Source organism: Eutrema salsugineum, unplaced genomic scaffold (assembly GCF_000478725.1).
Source record: "Eutrema salsugineum unplaced genomic scaffold, Eutsalg1_0 scaffold_11, whole genome shotgun sequence".
Lineage (NCBI taxonomy): Eukaryota > Viridiplantae > Streptophyta > Magnoliopsida > Brassicales > Brassicaceae > Eutrema > Eutrema salsugineum.
Window position 1 is genome coordinate 8,191,721 of NW_006256901.1, and position 18,051 is coordinate 8,209,771.

At 32.8% G+C, this 18,051-nt stretch overlaps 2 protein-coding genes, 1 long non-coding RNA gene and 1 pseudogene across 3 annotated transcripts; 3 read left to right on the forward strand and 1 right to left on the reverse strand.

Moving 5' to 3' along the window:
• Window positions 1-2,840: 2,840 nt before the first annotated feature.
• LOC112089825 lies at window positions 2,841-3,509 on the forward strand (annotated as a pseudogene).
• A 996-nt stretch (window positions 3,510-4,505) lies between these two features.
• Window positions 4,506-5,342, reverse strand: LOC18026310 (RNA polymerase II C-terminal domain phosphatase-like 4). The gene has a single exon (XM_006409591.1). The coding sequence runs from the start codon at window positions 5,340-5,342 to the stop codon at window positions 4,506-4,508; it is 837 nt and encodes a 278-aa protein (XP_006409654.1).
• Window positions 5,343-5,695: 353 nt separating this feature from the next.
• On the forward strand, window positions 5,696-6,190 carry LOC18026308 (F-box/kelch-repeat protein At4g39550). Its single transcript, XM_024160581.1, has 2 exons — window positions 5,696-5,914; window positions 6,005-6,190. The coding sequence occupies exons 1-2, from the start codon at window positions 5,696-5,698 to the stop codon at window positions 6,188-6,190; spliced, it is 405 nt and encodes a 134-aa protein (XP_024016349.1).
• Window positions 6,191-13,421: 7,231 nt separating this feature from the next.
• LOC112089960 lies at window positions 13,422-14,537 on the forward strand. The gene is made up of 3 exons (XR_002901323.1): window positions 13,422-13,557; window positions 14,088-14,115; window positions 14,259-14,537. It is a non-coding gene; the product is annotated as an uncharacterized LOC112089960 (long non-coding RNA).
• Window positions 14,538-18,051: the final 3,514 nt, after the last annotated feature.

Genomic DNA, 18,051 nt, shown 5'->3' on the forward strand with positions numbered 1-18,051 from the left:
TGGTAGATATTTTACCGTATTGGTAGATTTATCCTATTTGACGGTAGATTTATTTTCGTCCGTGGTAGACTTTTGTTTCATGATAATAGACTTATCGTTGGATGGATTGATTTGCAATGACGGTAGATTTATTTTTAATGATGGTAGATTAATAATGTTTTGGTAGATTTATTAGTGTGTTGGTAGATTTATCTTATATTAGTAGATTTATTGTTGAAATGGTAGATTTGTTAGTAGACACGGTAGACTTAATTAATGTTAAAATACGGTTCTTAGATTTCTATGTGTAGTAGACTTATTTGAAGAGATGGTAGATTTATTAACATAAAACAGATTTGTACAAAATTTGGTAGACTTATTAATAATGACGGTAGATTTATATAAAAGATCGAGAAACACGAAGTCGATAGACTTGTCGAAATTTGGTAGATGTATGTAAAAATAGGTAGATATATCTAATATTGGTAGATTTATCTGAAATTGATAGATTTGTTATTTATTATTGATGGTAGACTTGTTAAAACTATAAATTATCAAATGACAATTTTGCCCATAAAAAAACTTTATATTTGCAAAAAAACCAGGCATCCATCGTGAAGATAGTTGTCACAGGTTTAAGTATGAGAAAAAATATTGTTTGGTGGTAGATTTATTGTAATGATGGTATACTTATTTTGATATATGAATTTTTTGAAATACTAAAATGTCAATAACTGATAAAAAGTTGTATTATTACTCTAATCTACATTGAACCATATATTAGGATATTTGGTTATTTGCTAGACAATCGCTTGATGGTGTCTGAAATGACATATGAGTTTTATATTTTTGATTTTTTTTTTATTTGTGCTTGTTTGTTTTCTTTCTTGATTGATAAAATGAAAATGCATTTTAATTTCTTTTATATTATTGGGTTCTATCATATGTTTTTAGTTTATAACTCACTCATTTTGATTATACATACTAAGTAATTATTATATTATTATTTAAAGAAATCTACTACCAATTCAACTAAATCTATCAAATCCTAAATTAAATTCACCATCAAATAAATAAATCTATCACTATTCAAGCAAACAAATCTACACATTTATTTTTTGATAAACAAATCCCCATTTCCTTGCCAGTAATTCGACTCCCCTTCCATCATATAACCTATATTTTGATCCACCGTTCGTCGTCTGTCACCTACTAAAGAAGAAGATAAATACACGAAATTCAAAATAAATCTATCATTATTTCAAAAATAAATCTATTATTATTTTTAAATAAATCTACCATAATATCAAAAATACATCTATCATATAGTAAACCTACACAAAAATAAATATTCCATCATTTGACAACAAATCTACCACCACTAGAAAAATAAATCTACTATTAATAAAAATCTACCAATAACTCTACCATCATTGGCGGAATATCGTCGAACAGTTGGTGGGCTTTCTTCTTGAATCATCATATCAACTAAAATACAAGCAAATAAGCCAAAGAGATAATATCTTGTGAAAGGACGGTGGAATACATCTACTAGAAGGCAGCGGCAAAGTAGATATGGTGGAATGCGACGAAGGAAGATTTTTTTAGTAGCGATTTTAAAAGGAGAGGTAAAAGTGAGAATGGTTCTCTACAGTGGAGCATATCTGGTGGAGGAGGTAATGGAGCAGTCATAATCAACGTCGGCCGGAAATACATTCACAAATCGCCATCAATGGAGGAGAGAAAAAAGCAAAGAAGAGAGAGAAAAAATCGCAAAGAAGAAGAGAGAGAAGAAAAAAGAGGAGAGAAAGTGTAAATGTGAAAAAGAAAATTTTGTTTAATATTTAATTATAATTTTTGTTAAAAATAAATGAAAAAGGCATTTTCGTTATTAAAACGAAAAAGTACCCTTACATGTCTTTTGTCAACTTTTGAAAGTTAGTTTAGTTACTCAAATTTGGGACAGAATTATTCTAGTAAAAGAGCTACTTTTGAAAATTGTTCTAATAATTAATCCTTTTTTTAATAATAAGTTTATGAGAGGAGAGAGAAGAGAGAAAGTCTCAAAAATAAATAAAAAACATTTAAAAGTGAAGAGAGAAGAGAGAAGAGAAGGAAAGAGAATGTGGGATAACTTCACTTTTTCCAGCAACCAATACCCAGTCGACACCTGTCTTAAAAACATCTTATGGATCGATCCTTATATTAGGATTTTAAACATCAGTTTTTAAATATTTTAAGTATTTTGATTTATTTTTAATACCACTTTATGCCTAAAAACCTCATGCAGTATCAGGGATGGAAATGGTCTAATATCAGTATATCTTTGCTCTAAAATCAGTTTTTGTGTCTTAGTTGTATACATGGATAACCTTCCATTTATGATTTATATCTGGATAATAAAATCCAAATTCTGATTCAGATCACTTTGCTTGCTTCTTCTTACACTCTTTTCCTTCTTTTAATTTTCATCAGAGGGAAGAGAATTTGATCTTCTATTTTCCAGTAAGAATGGTCGTCTAAATTGTAGAGACGCTGAGGACAACATGGGTAGCATGCCTGAGGACGAAGTGATGCTTCCTAGATTTCAGTATTTATTGTTTCCTTGTACGCTTTGGCCTTGTTTCAGTTGTTCCTTAATTAGATACCCTCATACCCAATACTTCAAATTTGAAAAGAAATATAGATGTTGTTACCTTTTCTTAACAAAGTAAAATGATTTATTTTAATTTCATCAAATAATTTTTGTAGAAATTGAAGCCCATATATAAATCTCAGAATCCTTCAAGACGAAGAGACCTTTGCCTTAAACCCTAAACTTCCCCCTGAACCCTCCAAGAGGGAGACCAATATTTCTGCTCATGTCGTCTCCACCATTAATCTCTGACGCCACGAAGGAGGAAGAGCCATTGATTAAGAAGAGGAAGAAGTTGTCACCGCAATCAACATTTCCCTTACTTCCTGATGATTTGATACTAAGCTGCTTAGCACGCGTCTCTAGATTGTACCATCCAACTCTCTCCCTTGTTTCCAAAAGCTTTCTCTCCTGGTTTCACCGGAGTTTTACTAGACTCGTTCACTCTTATGTCGCACGGAGAGTTGTCTCTATATATGCTTACGATTCCCTACTGACAATCATAAACCTCGTTTGTTCACTCTCTGCCATAAACCCAACAAAACCCTAACCAATGACACTAGGAAGAGGGAGAAGAAGTCAAGTGGGTATGTTTTGGCTTCAATCCCAATCCTTTTCTCCTTATACGCATTGGTCGGGTCTGGTGGTGGCAATTGGTTATAACATTTATAACATTGGGGGATCTATGTTCAAGTCGCCCTCGTCTAGCGTCTCCATCTTGGACTGCCAGTCTCACACGTGGCATGAGGCTCCACGCATGCGAGTTAAGTGGATTAATGCACTGGCCGGTGTCGTTGATAGAAAGATCTATGTAGAAGGAGGAACCGAAGATTGCAATTCCTATGGAAGTTTTCGATCCAAAAACCCAAACTTGGGAGCTTGCGTCGAGCCCTAGTGCAGGGAATGAAGGAAAGGTTTACATGTGTGGAATGAAAAAGTGTGTCTCCTACAAGAAAGGCAGAGGAGCTACGTCTTGGTATTGTTCTTCTTCTTTATATTACGTGATAGAAAATATTTTGTACTCTTATCATTTAGGAGACATAACATGGTATGACATTACGGTAAGAGAGTGGAAAAAATTGAAAAGTTTGGTAGAACTACCTAAGTTTCGTGGAAATGCCAGTGTTAAATTGGCTGATTATGGTGGAAAGATTGCAGTTTTATGGGACAAGTATCTAGGAGAGATATGGTAGCAGAGATTGCGCTTGAAAGGCACAACAATGGAGAGCTTTGGGGGAAGCTTGAGTGGTGTGGCGCGGTCCCAAAGTCAAATGAATTTTATTATGTCGTTGGTGCCACCGTTTGATAAAATTAAATGACATATGAGTCAGACTGGAATTTGTCGAATCGTTTTAGTTATTTTTGGTATTATATCAATTTGTTGGATGATCGTGTCTCTTGCTTTTGGCTGAATGATATTAGACATCATCAGTTTTACTTGTTTAACTTTTTGACGGTTTTGAATATCTGAGTGCTGCTGAATTTCTGTAAAATTTTGCTTCCTTTGAATAGAAAAGTGCACTACCTTTAATTGAACATGATGGAATCATTTTCTTTTGGATGCATGTTCTTATGTCTGCTGATGATCAATGATTGTCTGCTGATGTGTGCTCACTTGTAGTTGTAGATGATTATAACTTATTTTGTGACTGTTACTAACAAAGTTTCTGTGAAGCACCTTCGTTTTGGTTATAACAAAAGGTTCTTTTTTACAACAATGGGGACTAAAACCAATGAGTATGGCTTCTTTTCATTTTACTTGTCACAGAACCCTGCAAAAGGTTCTTTATAGTTTCCCAAGCTTAGATGGTATAATCAAATTCCATACTTCATTCAACTTTGATTTGTTATAAACCTCCAAAATAAAGAAATACAGATAAATAAATAAAAATCAACATCGCTTTGGAATAGAGGGACCCTTTATCAACGACCTAACGTCTTTTGAATCTAAATCTTCTTCAAGTCCACAGCTAAAAAATCCATTATGAATCCCCTTGAGGAATATCAGAAGATTAGCCAATGCTCCTCTGTTTGCACTCTCGTCTCTCTTCATCTCTGCGAACGATGAATTCGCCCTTATGTTTTTGTAGTCCTGTCTGAAATAAACGTACCTAGTGATCTGCAACAAGTTTTGCTTGTGATCAGGCCAAACAACAAGAGAATCATCGACAATCAAGATTCCACGCTCATCAGCTAAGACAAGATCAAGTGTCTTCCTGTTTGGACTCTCTTTTCTGGTTATCACTCGATCCCCGAAATAGATTTTGTTCGGATCAATCATCCTCGCAACAGCTTGACCGTATCGGAAAGTGCATTTTGTGTAAACATACATGTTGAAAAGCTTGTTGGCTTCTTCAAGAAACTCGTTAACAAAAGGTCGAATCTTTATGAATCTGCCATGGTATGTCTGTAGATTATTCTTCAAATCTGATCCTGCTTCTTCGATGAGATACTTCTCTGCATCAGAAAGTTTTGAAATATTAACGGAGTGGACTAGGGTGTTGTCCAAGTCCAGTACCAAGTGAAGCTTCTTGTGTTTGTATATTGAGATTAGGGTTGTGAGACACTTTGTAAAAGATACAGCTTCATGGCTCAGATGTAAACCGGGGAAAAGATAATCAAATCCTCGGACTTCGACACCGCACAGCTTCTTTTTACAGGCGAGGCAGATTCTGTGACGAACAAAACAATGACCACAATTATTACCACTAGAGGAAGACAATGACATCATATCTCTGAATCGATCGTGTTCTAGTTTTAGGGAGTGTTTGTTTTCAACAGCAGACGAACAGCTTATTTGGTCTTCGATTCTCGAGAAGGATGATAGAAAAGTAAAACTCAAATCTCGTAATCAACCAAACCCTAGTGAATAATCCCTGAAAACCAAACAAAGAAGTTATGAGTTTAAAGAATCTTGGAACAAATAAAATCCCAATATTTAAACTCATAACTTTTTTGTTTGGTTTTCAGGGAACTCATAATCTTGGAACAAATAAGTTTATATTTGTACTCATAATCTTGGAAAAAAGTTTTGAGTTTAAAGAATCTTGGAACAAATAAACTTGTGATTTCTCCGAGTGGATGCATGTTTTTGATCCAAAAACCCAAACTTGGGAGCTTGCGTCTAGCGTTGGTGCAGGGACTGAAGGAAAGGTTTACATGTGTGGACAGATGGAGTGTTTGGCTTACATGGAAGGTAGATGGGTTAGGTATCCGTATAATCGTTATTATTCTTATTGCGTGGTAGAGAATGTTCTGTACAGTTATTATTCAGGAGAAATAACATGGTATGACACTAGGGTAAAAACGTGGAAATATTTGAAAGGTTTGGTAGAACCAACTGATTTTCCTGGATATGCTCATGTTTAATTGGCTGATTATGGTGGAAAGATGGCGGTTTTGTGGGACAGGTATCTAGATTCCAGTGAAGATAGGAACAAGGTGATATGGTATGCACAGATTGCGCTTAAAAGACACAGCAATGGAGAGATTTGGGGGAATGTTGAGTGGTGTGGCACGGTGCTTACAGTCCCTGAATCATATGAATTTGAGTATGTCCTTGCTGTCACTGTTTAATGACAAATGACTTATAAGTCAGACTTGAATGTGTTTGATTTTAGATGAATGATTATTAAACATAATTATTTTCACTTGTTAAACATTGATGGTTTTGATTTTCTTCTGGTGTTGCCCTACCAGTAATACATGGCTATGATCAATGATTTTCTGCTGCTGTGTTTAGCGGAATGTTAAAACTAAATTATTTGTCACTGCTACTGACAGAGTTCTAGCACAGATCTGGTATAAATGGGTTTTTCACATCTTAGATCCATTACATATGTGCAAGAGACTTTGTGTTGATAGACTGTATGTGACTCTGCTTTCAATTTCTTTTTGCATTCTGCTACAGTGACACATTGATCGCTGCATTGGATTTTATTTTATTCAGTTAATTACTAGAGGAAGTTTAAATTTTACTCTGATTCTAGGAGATCATGCATAAACAAAATGTATATAACTTAATGTTAACTAGTGATTTGGAGACATTCAAATGTTTTGGGAACAAGTAATCAGAACATTTATGTGTCTCCTTCTCGGTTTCTAATCCTTTCACAAACTGAGGAGGAGGATATAGAGAATGGAGAGGTGGATAAAAGTGAAGCAACATATGTCTTGGGAATGGATGTTACCGGGGACCGTGAATCTGCAGACCAGCATTTGATTGGAAAGTCAACAACTACGGGTAAACAGGAGGAAGTAAGCATAAGCCCTCCTCTTCCACGTGCTTTGAAAGTTTTGAATCGATCTTTGGGTACCTCAAATGCTCCTAATGCCACTAAACCCTTGAGAGAAGTCAACAAAGTTTGTTGTCTTAAGATGATATAGTGCATTGCCTCATCTCATCCCTCTCTATGGGTTCTTTCAATGGATACATACATACCTCATCAAAAAAGAATCTTTCTGATTGATCAAGAAAACACACACATCGGATCTTGGATGTGGAGGAAAATATTTAAGTATAGACCTCTTGCCCAAATTTTATTTAAGATGGAGGTTTGCAATGGCGAGATCGGGAACTTTGTTTTAGTTCAACAACTGGTCGGACATGGGGATATTGTACAACTTGGCAGGACCGAGAGCCACTATAGATATGGGTATTCCACTTCAGGCATCGATCGCATCTCTGATGGATCATAGAAGGCGTCGGCATTGAGTGGAGATGTTAAACAACATGGAAAATGCTCTAGCAACTATACAACTTTGACACAAGCCAGCTGAAACGGATATATCTTTAAGGAAAAACAGAGCAGATAATTTCAAGCCTGTTTTTATCTCTAAGAATATATGACTTCTAACAAGGGTGGCATCTAATTGAATGGGCTGGCATCAAGAGATCTGGTTCAAAAATTCTACGCCAAAGTACTCAGCATGCACTTGGCTTGCCATTCACAACCGATTATATACTGGGGATCGAATAATGCAGTGGAATGTAGGAGCTAATGCTACTTGTGTCCTCTGTACTGAAGCTCTGGAAACTTGAAATCATCTGTTAATCACCTGTAGATTCTCTTGAGAAGTTTGGACCAAGCTTGTAAAGGACCTACTCAAGGATGAATTCACTGCAGAATGGGATCCTCTGGCTCAACTCATTGTGGATACCCGGCTGCAAAATTCTCATAAATTTCTGTTCTGTTATATCTTTCAAGCCGCTAACCGTCGCCATGGCGAAGCCTCGGCACCAGCGTCCAGACTCTATACCTTCATTAACAAGCAAGTTCGCTGCAGACTTCATTCTATATGAGAACTGAGGGACACCTGTTTCGAAGATGCTCTGCAGGTTTGGTTTGTAACCGCACATATATTGCTTATGGTTTGTCCTTTTTCATAGGTCTTCTTTTTAAACTTCTATTCAAAGTCCACACCAGTTGTAAAAACTCTTTTTTTTGTTTGAATACAATTTTACATTCAGTTAAAATTGAATTAGTGATTTGGTTTGATGTTTCTATGGTGTTTTGTGTGATAACCGGCTAACTGCTACGTTTAGTAAATTACTCGGAACTGAAGAAACCAAATCCAATTAGGGGTAACCAAACCGAACTAAATAATGATAAATCAGAATGGTTCCTTTTTCAAACATTTTAGATATTTGAACTTCACCGAAACCAAACCAAAATCCGAATAAAAAATATGAAATACGATTATAGTAGGTGGTCACCCACGCCAAGCGCAGACATGATGTTTTTTAAATTTAATAAAGAAAACATTCTTAGTTTATGATACAAACTAATATAATATTAAATTATATAATTATTTTACTTGAATATAAGATTATAAAAACGATTATTATATAACATTAAAACCGAATCTTTCATAAATATTTAATAATTTTATAAATAGGTAAATCAATCCAAAACATCCAAACATAAACCAAATAAAAATATTTTATAAAATAATAAAAACATCAGTCGTAAAATATATAAGAATACGATATCACTATCATGCATTTCTAATTTAGGAAGTTTTTGCACAAAATGACAAAAAAAAGTTTTTGCACATTTTTCTGTATTCCTTATCTTCTCTTAAATCATGAAATTTAGATTTGAAAGAAAATATATACCACAGTTGAATTTAAATGATTGTTATTATTAAATTAGAAAAAGCCTACATTTTATGTTAACTATACTAATTAATATGAATTTTCTTGAAAATTTGAAACACGATCTAATTTAAAATGCTGAAAATTGAATTAATATTTGAGGTATGTTATCTGATTTTTTATTGGTCCGCTTAGAGGTGGATTTAGTTTGAACATTGATTTATACATTTCTTCTAATTTTGTATAGCTATTTGGACGGTATTGCTTTCATTTAGAAGAAAAGAATAATTTTATTTTCTCAGGTGTGTGAATATCCATCATTCGTTTTTATGTACTTTCTCTTCTTTGTCTTTTGATTATTCCTCATATTTTCGTTCTTTTTTGCATCGTTATTGATTTTTTTTTTCACCATCCTCAACATTCCAAATTAATTTTTCTTTTTTTTCCCCCTAATTTTAACTCATCCTTCTCCTTTTTTTCATAAGTTTTTTCTTATTTGAATTATTTATTCCTCATCTTCACCTTATTCACTTCGTCTACATAATTTTATGAGCTTCTTCATCTTTCGGTTTTCTTCTTCTTGTTCAACTTTCTCATCTTCTTATCTTTATCCTTCTTAGCTATTTCGTGTTATCCATCTTCTTCCTAGTCTATCATGTTTTTCTTATTCGTCTTCTTAAAATTTTTTTTTTATTTTTCATTAGCTTCTTTTCTCATTTTTTGTTATTTTCATCTTCCGGTCTTCTTCTCATCTTCGACGTCTTTCTTCTTGTATATTTTTTTTTTAATTTTTCTTCATCATCACCGTCATCTTATCCATCATCTTCTTTTTATTTCATTTTTTTGTCATCTTCCTCTTCGACTTCTTCTTCATTATATTCTTTGTCCTCTTAAAATTCTTCGTCATTTTTTTTTGTTTTTTCAGTTTTTCTTCATCTTTGTCTTCTTAATTCTTCTTCTTCTGATATTTCTTCTTTCTCTTATTGTTACTTATCTCGTGCACATTTCTTCCTCTTCTACTGCACCTTTATATGCTTCCTATTATTATCTAACAGGGTTTTTCTCCTCGTATTTTTTTCTTCTTTTATATCGTCTTTGACTCTTTTTTCTACCATCCTCGTATTCTCCAACTTCTTATTTTTCCTTTTATTATCCAATTTTACTCCTCTTTTTTTCATATTCTTTGTTTGATTTGAATTCTTATTTCTAATCTTCACCTTCTTCTACTTCGTCTACATCATCTTCTGATTTTATTAATCGTCTTATTTCTCCTTCATCTTCAACTTCCCCTTCCCCTTCTTCTTATCATTCTTCTTTATTTTGTGTTATCCATCTTCTTCCTAATTAATTGTGTTTTTCTTCTTCAAGTTCTTACTCTTATGTTTTTTTCCTTATCCTTCTTCCTCATATTCACATTCTCATACTTTGTCAATCATCATCTTCTAGTATCCTTTCTCATCTTCAACATTTTGGTCATTTTTTTTCGAAATTCTTCTTCATCACCCATGCTGAAGAGCTTTACTGTTTCAAGTTTCTAATAAATATCCATCTTCTTCCCTAGTTCCATCGTATATGTCTTTCATCCTACTTATCCTTCTGATTTTTATTAGCCTCTTTACTCATCTTCACATACTCATACTTTGTCGTCATTATTATCTTCAGGTCTTTTTCCTTATTAGTAACGTCTCTATCTTTGTATATTCCGAAATTATTTTTTATCCGCTTTGTCCTCTTCTTCCTCCTCTTCCTCGCTTTTCTATCTTTCATTTCTTCATCTTCTCTTTGTAGTCTTTACTTCTACTTCTTCTTCTTTATCCTCTTTGTCTTCTTCGACTTATTTTTCTTCGTCATCTTTTAAAAATTTTCTTCTTTCTGTTATCTGCACTTATCTCATCTAAGTCATCTTCCACTTCTACTTTGTCTTTATATGCTTCCTCTTCTTTATCTCTTGGTTTTTTTTTTGTATATATTTTTTTTTCACTATCCTCGTATTCCCTGACTTTTTCTTTCTTTTTTGTCAGTTTTTACTCATCATCTTCTTCTTCATATTTTGTCTTATTTAAATACATATTCTTCATCTTCACATTCCTCTACTTTATCTACATCATTTTTTTATTTTCTTCTTCTAATACTGCTTTCTCATTATCTTCCGGTTTACTTCTTCTTCAATTTCCTCCTCTTATAATCAACAACTTCATTATCCCATTTTCGTCATTCAGTGCTTTCCCATCTTCTTCTTAATTCATCAAATGTTTTTTCTTCATCTTCTTAAGCAGTGAAACAAATGTTTCAATATAGAAAAAAATTTATTCGACTCTCAACAATCATGGTCACAGCTATAACTTTAATTTACGTTGATGCTAACTTAGATTGAATAATTTACGTTCTACATATAAAAATCTGAACTAAATAATTTTTAGTCACTCAGTTAAAATAAAATTCTAATGAAATGATACAAAAATACAGTTCATGCAAAATATATTGCGTGATTTTTTCCTCAACGTCCTTCAATTCCTTTTCTTTAACCGCCAGAGCATCTGGTTTAAGAAAAATTTAAACTAACATAAGATTCAAATGTTGAATTTATTTTTATGTTTAATTTCTTGAAAGATTGAAAATCAGCAAATAGTTTTGAATGTAGATATTCAAATCAGAAATTCAAACAGTGAATCTCTTCAACATAGCTGCTACGGCAACTGCGATGGTATCTTCCACCTTCATAGATAAAAAAAAGACATCAAATGAGATGAAGAATAAGTCCACACTTTTATTGCAACAGATTTTACTCCTCTTTTTCTTCATAATCTTTGTTTTATTTGAATTCAGATTTCCTATTTTTATCTTCTACTTCTAATTCTTCTTCATTTTCAAATTTGTCAGCTTCTTATTCATACATGTCTTTGTTATTTTTTGTCATCCAATCCATATTCTTCTTAGTTCATTGTATTTGTCTTCTTTGTCTTTTTCTTCCAATTTTTCACATTCTCATACTTTGTCGTCTTCATCTTCCAATCTCCTTTCCCATCTTTAACGTGTTTGTCTTTGTATTTTTCGAGCTCTTCTGCATCAGATTCATCTTACTTACTCTTCTTTTTCTTTCAATTTTTTCATCGTCTTCTTTTTTGTTTCTATATCTTTGTCTTCTTTGACTTTTTCTGTATTTTCTTCATCTTGTTCTTCTGATTTTCTTCTTTCTCTAATTCTTGCTTATTTTGTTTACGTCTTCTTCCTCTTCAAAAATCAACAACTTTTTAATCAAAATCTTAACTTTTATGACCACTACTGCAACTTTATTTAATGTTGATGCTAAATCTGATTTCTTTATATACAAAACTATTTTTAATAATGTCAAGAGTCATTGAATGAAATAAACTCTCATGAAATTATACAAAAATGTTGTTTACAATGATTTTTTCGATCTCCAAATATCTGACTTGAAAAACAACATAATGTTTCATCTATGTTCACTTAGAATTTGACAGATCTAAAATTGATTTTATTCTTCAAGATCAACTCTATATATAAATAAAAATCTTGGCACCCAATAGAATTTTTTTGCTTCTCTTTATCATTTGAATATTTATTTTCTTTGTCTTTTTGCTCTGCCCCTTCTTTATATTCCTCAGTGTCCTCTTTATCATTCTTCTTCTTATCCTTGATTATTTTTTTTCTCACACTTTACTTGCACTGCTAATGTTTTCACAATCTATGGATATTTTATGTTGCCAAAAGTCTCTCCCCCCCTCCCCCAATAATAAAAATCCAGTTTTTTATTTTCTAAATTTCTTTTTTCATCCGCTTTGTCCTCTTCTTTTGTTGACATCTTTTATTTCATAGATTAACACAAATCCCACAATAAAAATATAGTTCTCAATCTGATGTACCAATACTATCACAACTTAAAAATGTTTTTTTCTTCGCTTGATCCAGCATGGGCATATAAACAGCTTTAAATTTTGGGGGAATTGCTAAAAATAGACCAGAATTTGAGTCCAAATGCAAAAGTATACCCCAAATTCAACCTAATGCAAAAATAGGTCAGAAGGATAGAGAAATTACTATTCTCTCCTACATGAGCAAACAAAAAAACAGAGAGCTCAATTACGATTTTAACCTCGAGAAGTCTGCAAATAATAGTAAAATCTGCTTAGCAGACTTATAAAGAAGTCTGCTATATTATTAAATCTTATATTTTATTTTAAAAATTATACAAAAATAATTTGATTTAAAATTTGTTTCTATAAATCAAATATAAACAATTATAATGTATATAAATTAAAATTTAATATAACTAAATCAAATTAGACCAACAAAAATAAACATCATAACTGAATAATTTTAATTTAGGGTTACAGACTACTTTATGAAGTCTGCTCAAACCATAATCGAAATTAAATAAAATGTACATAGACCAGAATTTAATTAACATAACCGGCTATAACCGAATATTTTCAACCTATTATATAAATGAAAATTTTACCCTAATTAAGAAAACCTCCACTTTGATCTCTCTCTAAAATGGTGCTGCATTCTCTCTGTCGCCGTTATCCTCTTTCGAAAACATCATCGCAATAATGTCAACACCCGATTCATCGTCGTCATCTTCAACTCGGTCTTGATCTTCTTCTTCTTTCTACCGATACCTATTTTTGGGTTTTATGTCGCATAATCTCTCATTTTGCTTGTTTGATTTTGTTTTCTGAAAGGAAAGTTTGCGACTTTGATTGACTTCGATGAAGCTTCGACAAACCCAGGGTTGTCTGATCATTGTGGCCTGTTTCCGAGAGATTTTTGTACTTGAGAGGTTAAATGGGTTGTGCTGGATCGACACAGTCGCAAGGAGAAGGTGTGAGACTTCTCTATTATCACTCGAATCTCTCTTAGTTTATCACTTTAAATTTACTTGTTTTGTTTGCTGGATTTTGGGCGTAAAGATAACATTTTTTTTGTTAGATTTGGATCTTCTTTTTTTAGATGCTGTATGTATGTGTGTTTTCATGTCTATGTGCATGTATTATCCCTCATTATGATTGGCTTATTCTTATGATGTTAATTAAGTCGTAAAGGTAAGTTCTTTAGCCTTTTGAGATTGGCAATTAGTAGTTTTTGCACAGTAAACTAGCTGAGATCACTTGGTTTTGCGGTGGACATTGCAGGGTGTAGCCAACTTCTTTGGTATAGATGTGTTCTTTGTTGTTCGATAATTACCTGATTTGATTCCTTCTGCAAATTGTTAAAAGATGGGTTTTAATTTGATCATAATGAGTGTAGGTATATAATTTGACTCGTTGGATGAATGCATATACATATGGTCGATGATAGACATAGATATCCATAAAGTGGAGATTTTATTTGTTTTATTGTTTTATGCATCAGGTATAAACAATTCTGTTGCTGGTTACAGGTATAAAAATTAATATCGATTTTTGAGTGGTGCTTTCGTTTTATATTATTGATTACAAATGAAATTAAGGGTGCTTTTGTTTGAGTGGTGCTTTCGTTTAATATATTTGAGTGGTGCTTTCGTTTAATATATTTGTCTATTAGGAAAGAAGAGCTCTTGAAGAGAATCTCCAGAAAAAACAGCAACTCTAAATCATCACCAAGAACAGCTGAGAAAAAGAGCAATGATGGACTCAATAGATGATTCCTCCTAAACGAGAGATGAGAGTTTCAAGGAGTGAATCTTGTTAGTTAATGTTAGATTTGTAACTAGAATTGTAACATTTTCTGATTCTTTTTTTTTCGTTAAATTGATGGTTATTTAAACAATGTTAGCTTGTCAACAAGGCTGAAGAAGTATAATGTACAAAAACCTAGTTTAACATTATAATTCAATGTCCCAAAATATTCCAAGTGATTGAATTTTGTACCACTTTTAAAACCATAAATTATGCCAACTTCTTAACTAGAAGAAGAGTTCAGATACATTAAATTCTCTAAGTTAACAAATAGCAACAGGTTGGTGTTACTAGCACCAGAATCTACAAATACATAACCCCATAAATTATTACAATCTATGAAGTAGATGGATGAAATCTGCATAGAAGTATGCAAACTAAAAAGTTGATTTTTCAAATTCATACAAATGCAAGACTTCAAGAAGTCTACCACATATTACGAAGTAGATTTCTTTATAAGTCTGCAAAAATCTGCTAAAAGCCTAATTAAACCACTACAATCTTGGTTTTACGTCGGCAGATATCGACGTAAAATTGACGTAAAAGAGCATTTACGTCGAATTAACGACGAAAAAAATCGTCGTAAAACGATCGTCGTAAAACCGAAATCGTCGTAAAATTGTCGTAAAATTACCAACCCGGGAAAATCGTCGTAATATCGTCGGAAACTATTCGTCGTAAACGGGACGTAAAGTTTCCAACGAAAGTACAACGAAAGAAGTCCATCATAAGAACGACGTAAAATCGATGTAAAATTACATCGATTTAACAACGATTAGGAGACGAACAATTTTAATTAAGGGAAACTAATTTTTTAATTGTCGATGTTAATTCGTCGTAAAGTTTCGACGTAAATCCGACGTAAACATATTCGACGTAAATTCGTCGTTAATAATTCGACGTTAGATCGACGTAAATTTACGACGAATTTACGTCGATTTATAAATACATATTCGACGTAAATTCGTCGTTAATAATTCGACGTTAGATCGACGTAAATTTACGACGAATTTACGTCGATTTATAAATTAATTATTTAATTTGATTTTAATTTAATTAATGAATTTTTAAAATAATTAAAAAATTAAAAATAGAAAAAAACAATTTAAATTGAAATTTATATTCGAAAATAATTTATAAATAAAAGAAAAAATTTAATACAAATTGTTTTTTACAAAAAAACCTAATCTACAATGTGAAATCGTAATCGTCGAGGTTGAGATCGACGTCACGAGGAGGCTCTCCGTCTTGGCCGCCCGTCGCTGCTGGACCGTCGTTTCCCGTCTGCACTACCGGAGCCGAAGACTGACCCTGCGTCTGCTGGTCCGATGGTCCAGTACCGGAAGTACCACCGGTCTCAAAAACCCTTCGTGCTCGCTGTTGCCTCGCTCGGATTGCGGTGGCCAACTGCGGAACCGCTTCCGCAACGATGTCGAAGAGATCGTGTATCTCGGTGAGCTCCTGCTTCTGGGCCACTTGCTCATGCCTGAGAGTGGTGATCTCAGCATTGGCCGTAGCAAGCTCCTGGCGAAGATGACTCGGATCCTCCTGCGTGCGAAATCCGGAAGCCGAGGCGGCAGGACAGTCTCTAATAGAGCCCATCCCTAAGGTTCGGCCCTTCTTCTTCGGAGCAACCTACAAATGGAAAATGAAAACGTTAATTATTTATTAAGTAATAAATATAATAAATTTTAAAAAAATTGAAATAGATCATACCTCTTTGAAAATCTGGTCTTGCTCAGCGACGGTCAACGATACTTGGATAGTACCCATCACCATTTTTGGGCGTATACATCCACTTTCGTAGATCGTATATAGACATTTTAAAAACAAATATTTGACTTTTTGTTTCTGAAATTTGATATAAATTTCAACTACTAAAAATTTTACTTAAACATTCAAAGACTCAAAAAATTTGTGTCTTTATATGTTTTTTTGGGTTGATGGAATAATGAGAGAAGAAAGGGTATATATAGAATTTTTTGTTTGATTACCAACATATTACCATTGCATATTTACATCAAATTTACGTCGAAATAAAACTTACATCACATTTACATTGATTTTACGTCAATTACAAGATAGAGGACAATTAGTCGTATTATCGATGTAAATATTACGACAACATTACGACGAATTAAAATTCGTTCTTTATTCGTCGTAATATCGTCGTAACATCACGACAATTTTACAAGGGTCATTTTTTACGTCGAATTTACGACGAAATTTTTGATCGTAGTAAATACGACGTAACGTCGTCGTAAATTTACGACGACTAAAAATCGTCGTAACTAATTCGACGGAAAAACCCCTCATTCTTGTAGTGAACAAAAAAAATCATTACTTTGTAATTATAACACATCACCACGTCAAACTCATACAGATGCAACATACAAAACAAATAAACATAACAAACACAAGAACATTATTTTACCAATAACATATATTCTAAAAATAAATTTTAAGAAAATGAATTAGGCAGACTTCGTATGCAGTCTACTATGATATGCTAATATGTAACCGCAGACTTCGTCTGCAGACTTCATATAACCAAGAAAATTAATTACCTTTTAAATCAAGAAAATTAATAACTTTATAATTGTAACATATAACCACGTCAAACTCATATATATGCAACACAAAAAACAAATAAACATGTCAAAACAAGAAAATCATTTTTACAAGTAACAAATATTTCAAAATGAATATTTAAGAAAAATAATTAGGCAGACTTCTTATGCAGTCTGCTATGATGTGCTAATACGTAACAGTAGACTTCATCTACAGACTTAGATATGCTAATTACCTTTCAAATAAAAAAAATTCATAACTTCATACTTATAACACATAAACACACCAAACTCATACAAGTGCAAGAATCATACCTAAAATGCATTTACAATTTAAAATTAAAAAAAAACATTACAAATATTTTATAAAATGCATTTTAAATATTTTAAAAAATACAGACATCCGTTTGAAATCTGCTGGGAAAATTTCACGTTGAAGTCATCTAAAAAAAAAAGGTTATTTTTGCATTTGACCAAATATTTGACTTTTGGTAGTAGACTTCTTCTTGCAGTCTGCGAGAAGAAAAAGTTATTTTTGCAATTGACCAAAAGTTTGACTTTTAGAGTTAAGAAGTCTGCTCACGAGTAAAAGAAGTCTGCTATAGTAAAGAAGTCTGCTTATGAAGTCTACTGTACAAAAGAAGTCTACTCAAGGTTATTTTTGCAATTGACCAAAAGGTTGACTTTAGAAGTCTGCTATGCGCAGACTTCTTTAGCAGTCTGCTTGTAGGTCAGATTTGCATTTGACCGAATCTTAATTAAATAAATAGCAGACTTCTAATTGAAGTCTGCTATAAAGTCAAAAGTGGTCAAAATCTTGGTCAATTGCAAAAATAACATCCCGAGTCAAACTATGAAATAGCAGACTTCTTTAGAAGTCTGCTATAAAAGTCAAAGTTCGACAATTTTTCTGGTCAAATGCAAAAATAACATTTTCTTCTCGCAGACTGCAAAAGAAGTCTACATGATTTTTTTTGTTTACAAAGGACAATTCGCAGACTTCTTTTCAAGTCTGCTTACACAAATATAAAAAAAAAAGTCAATTGCAAATCTAACCTCTGTGTTGAGTAGCAGACTGAAAAAGAAGTC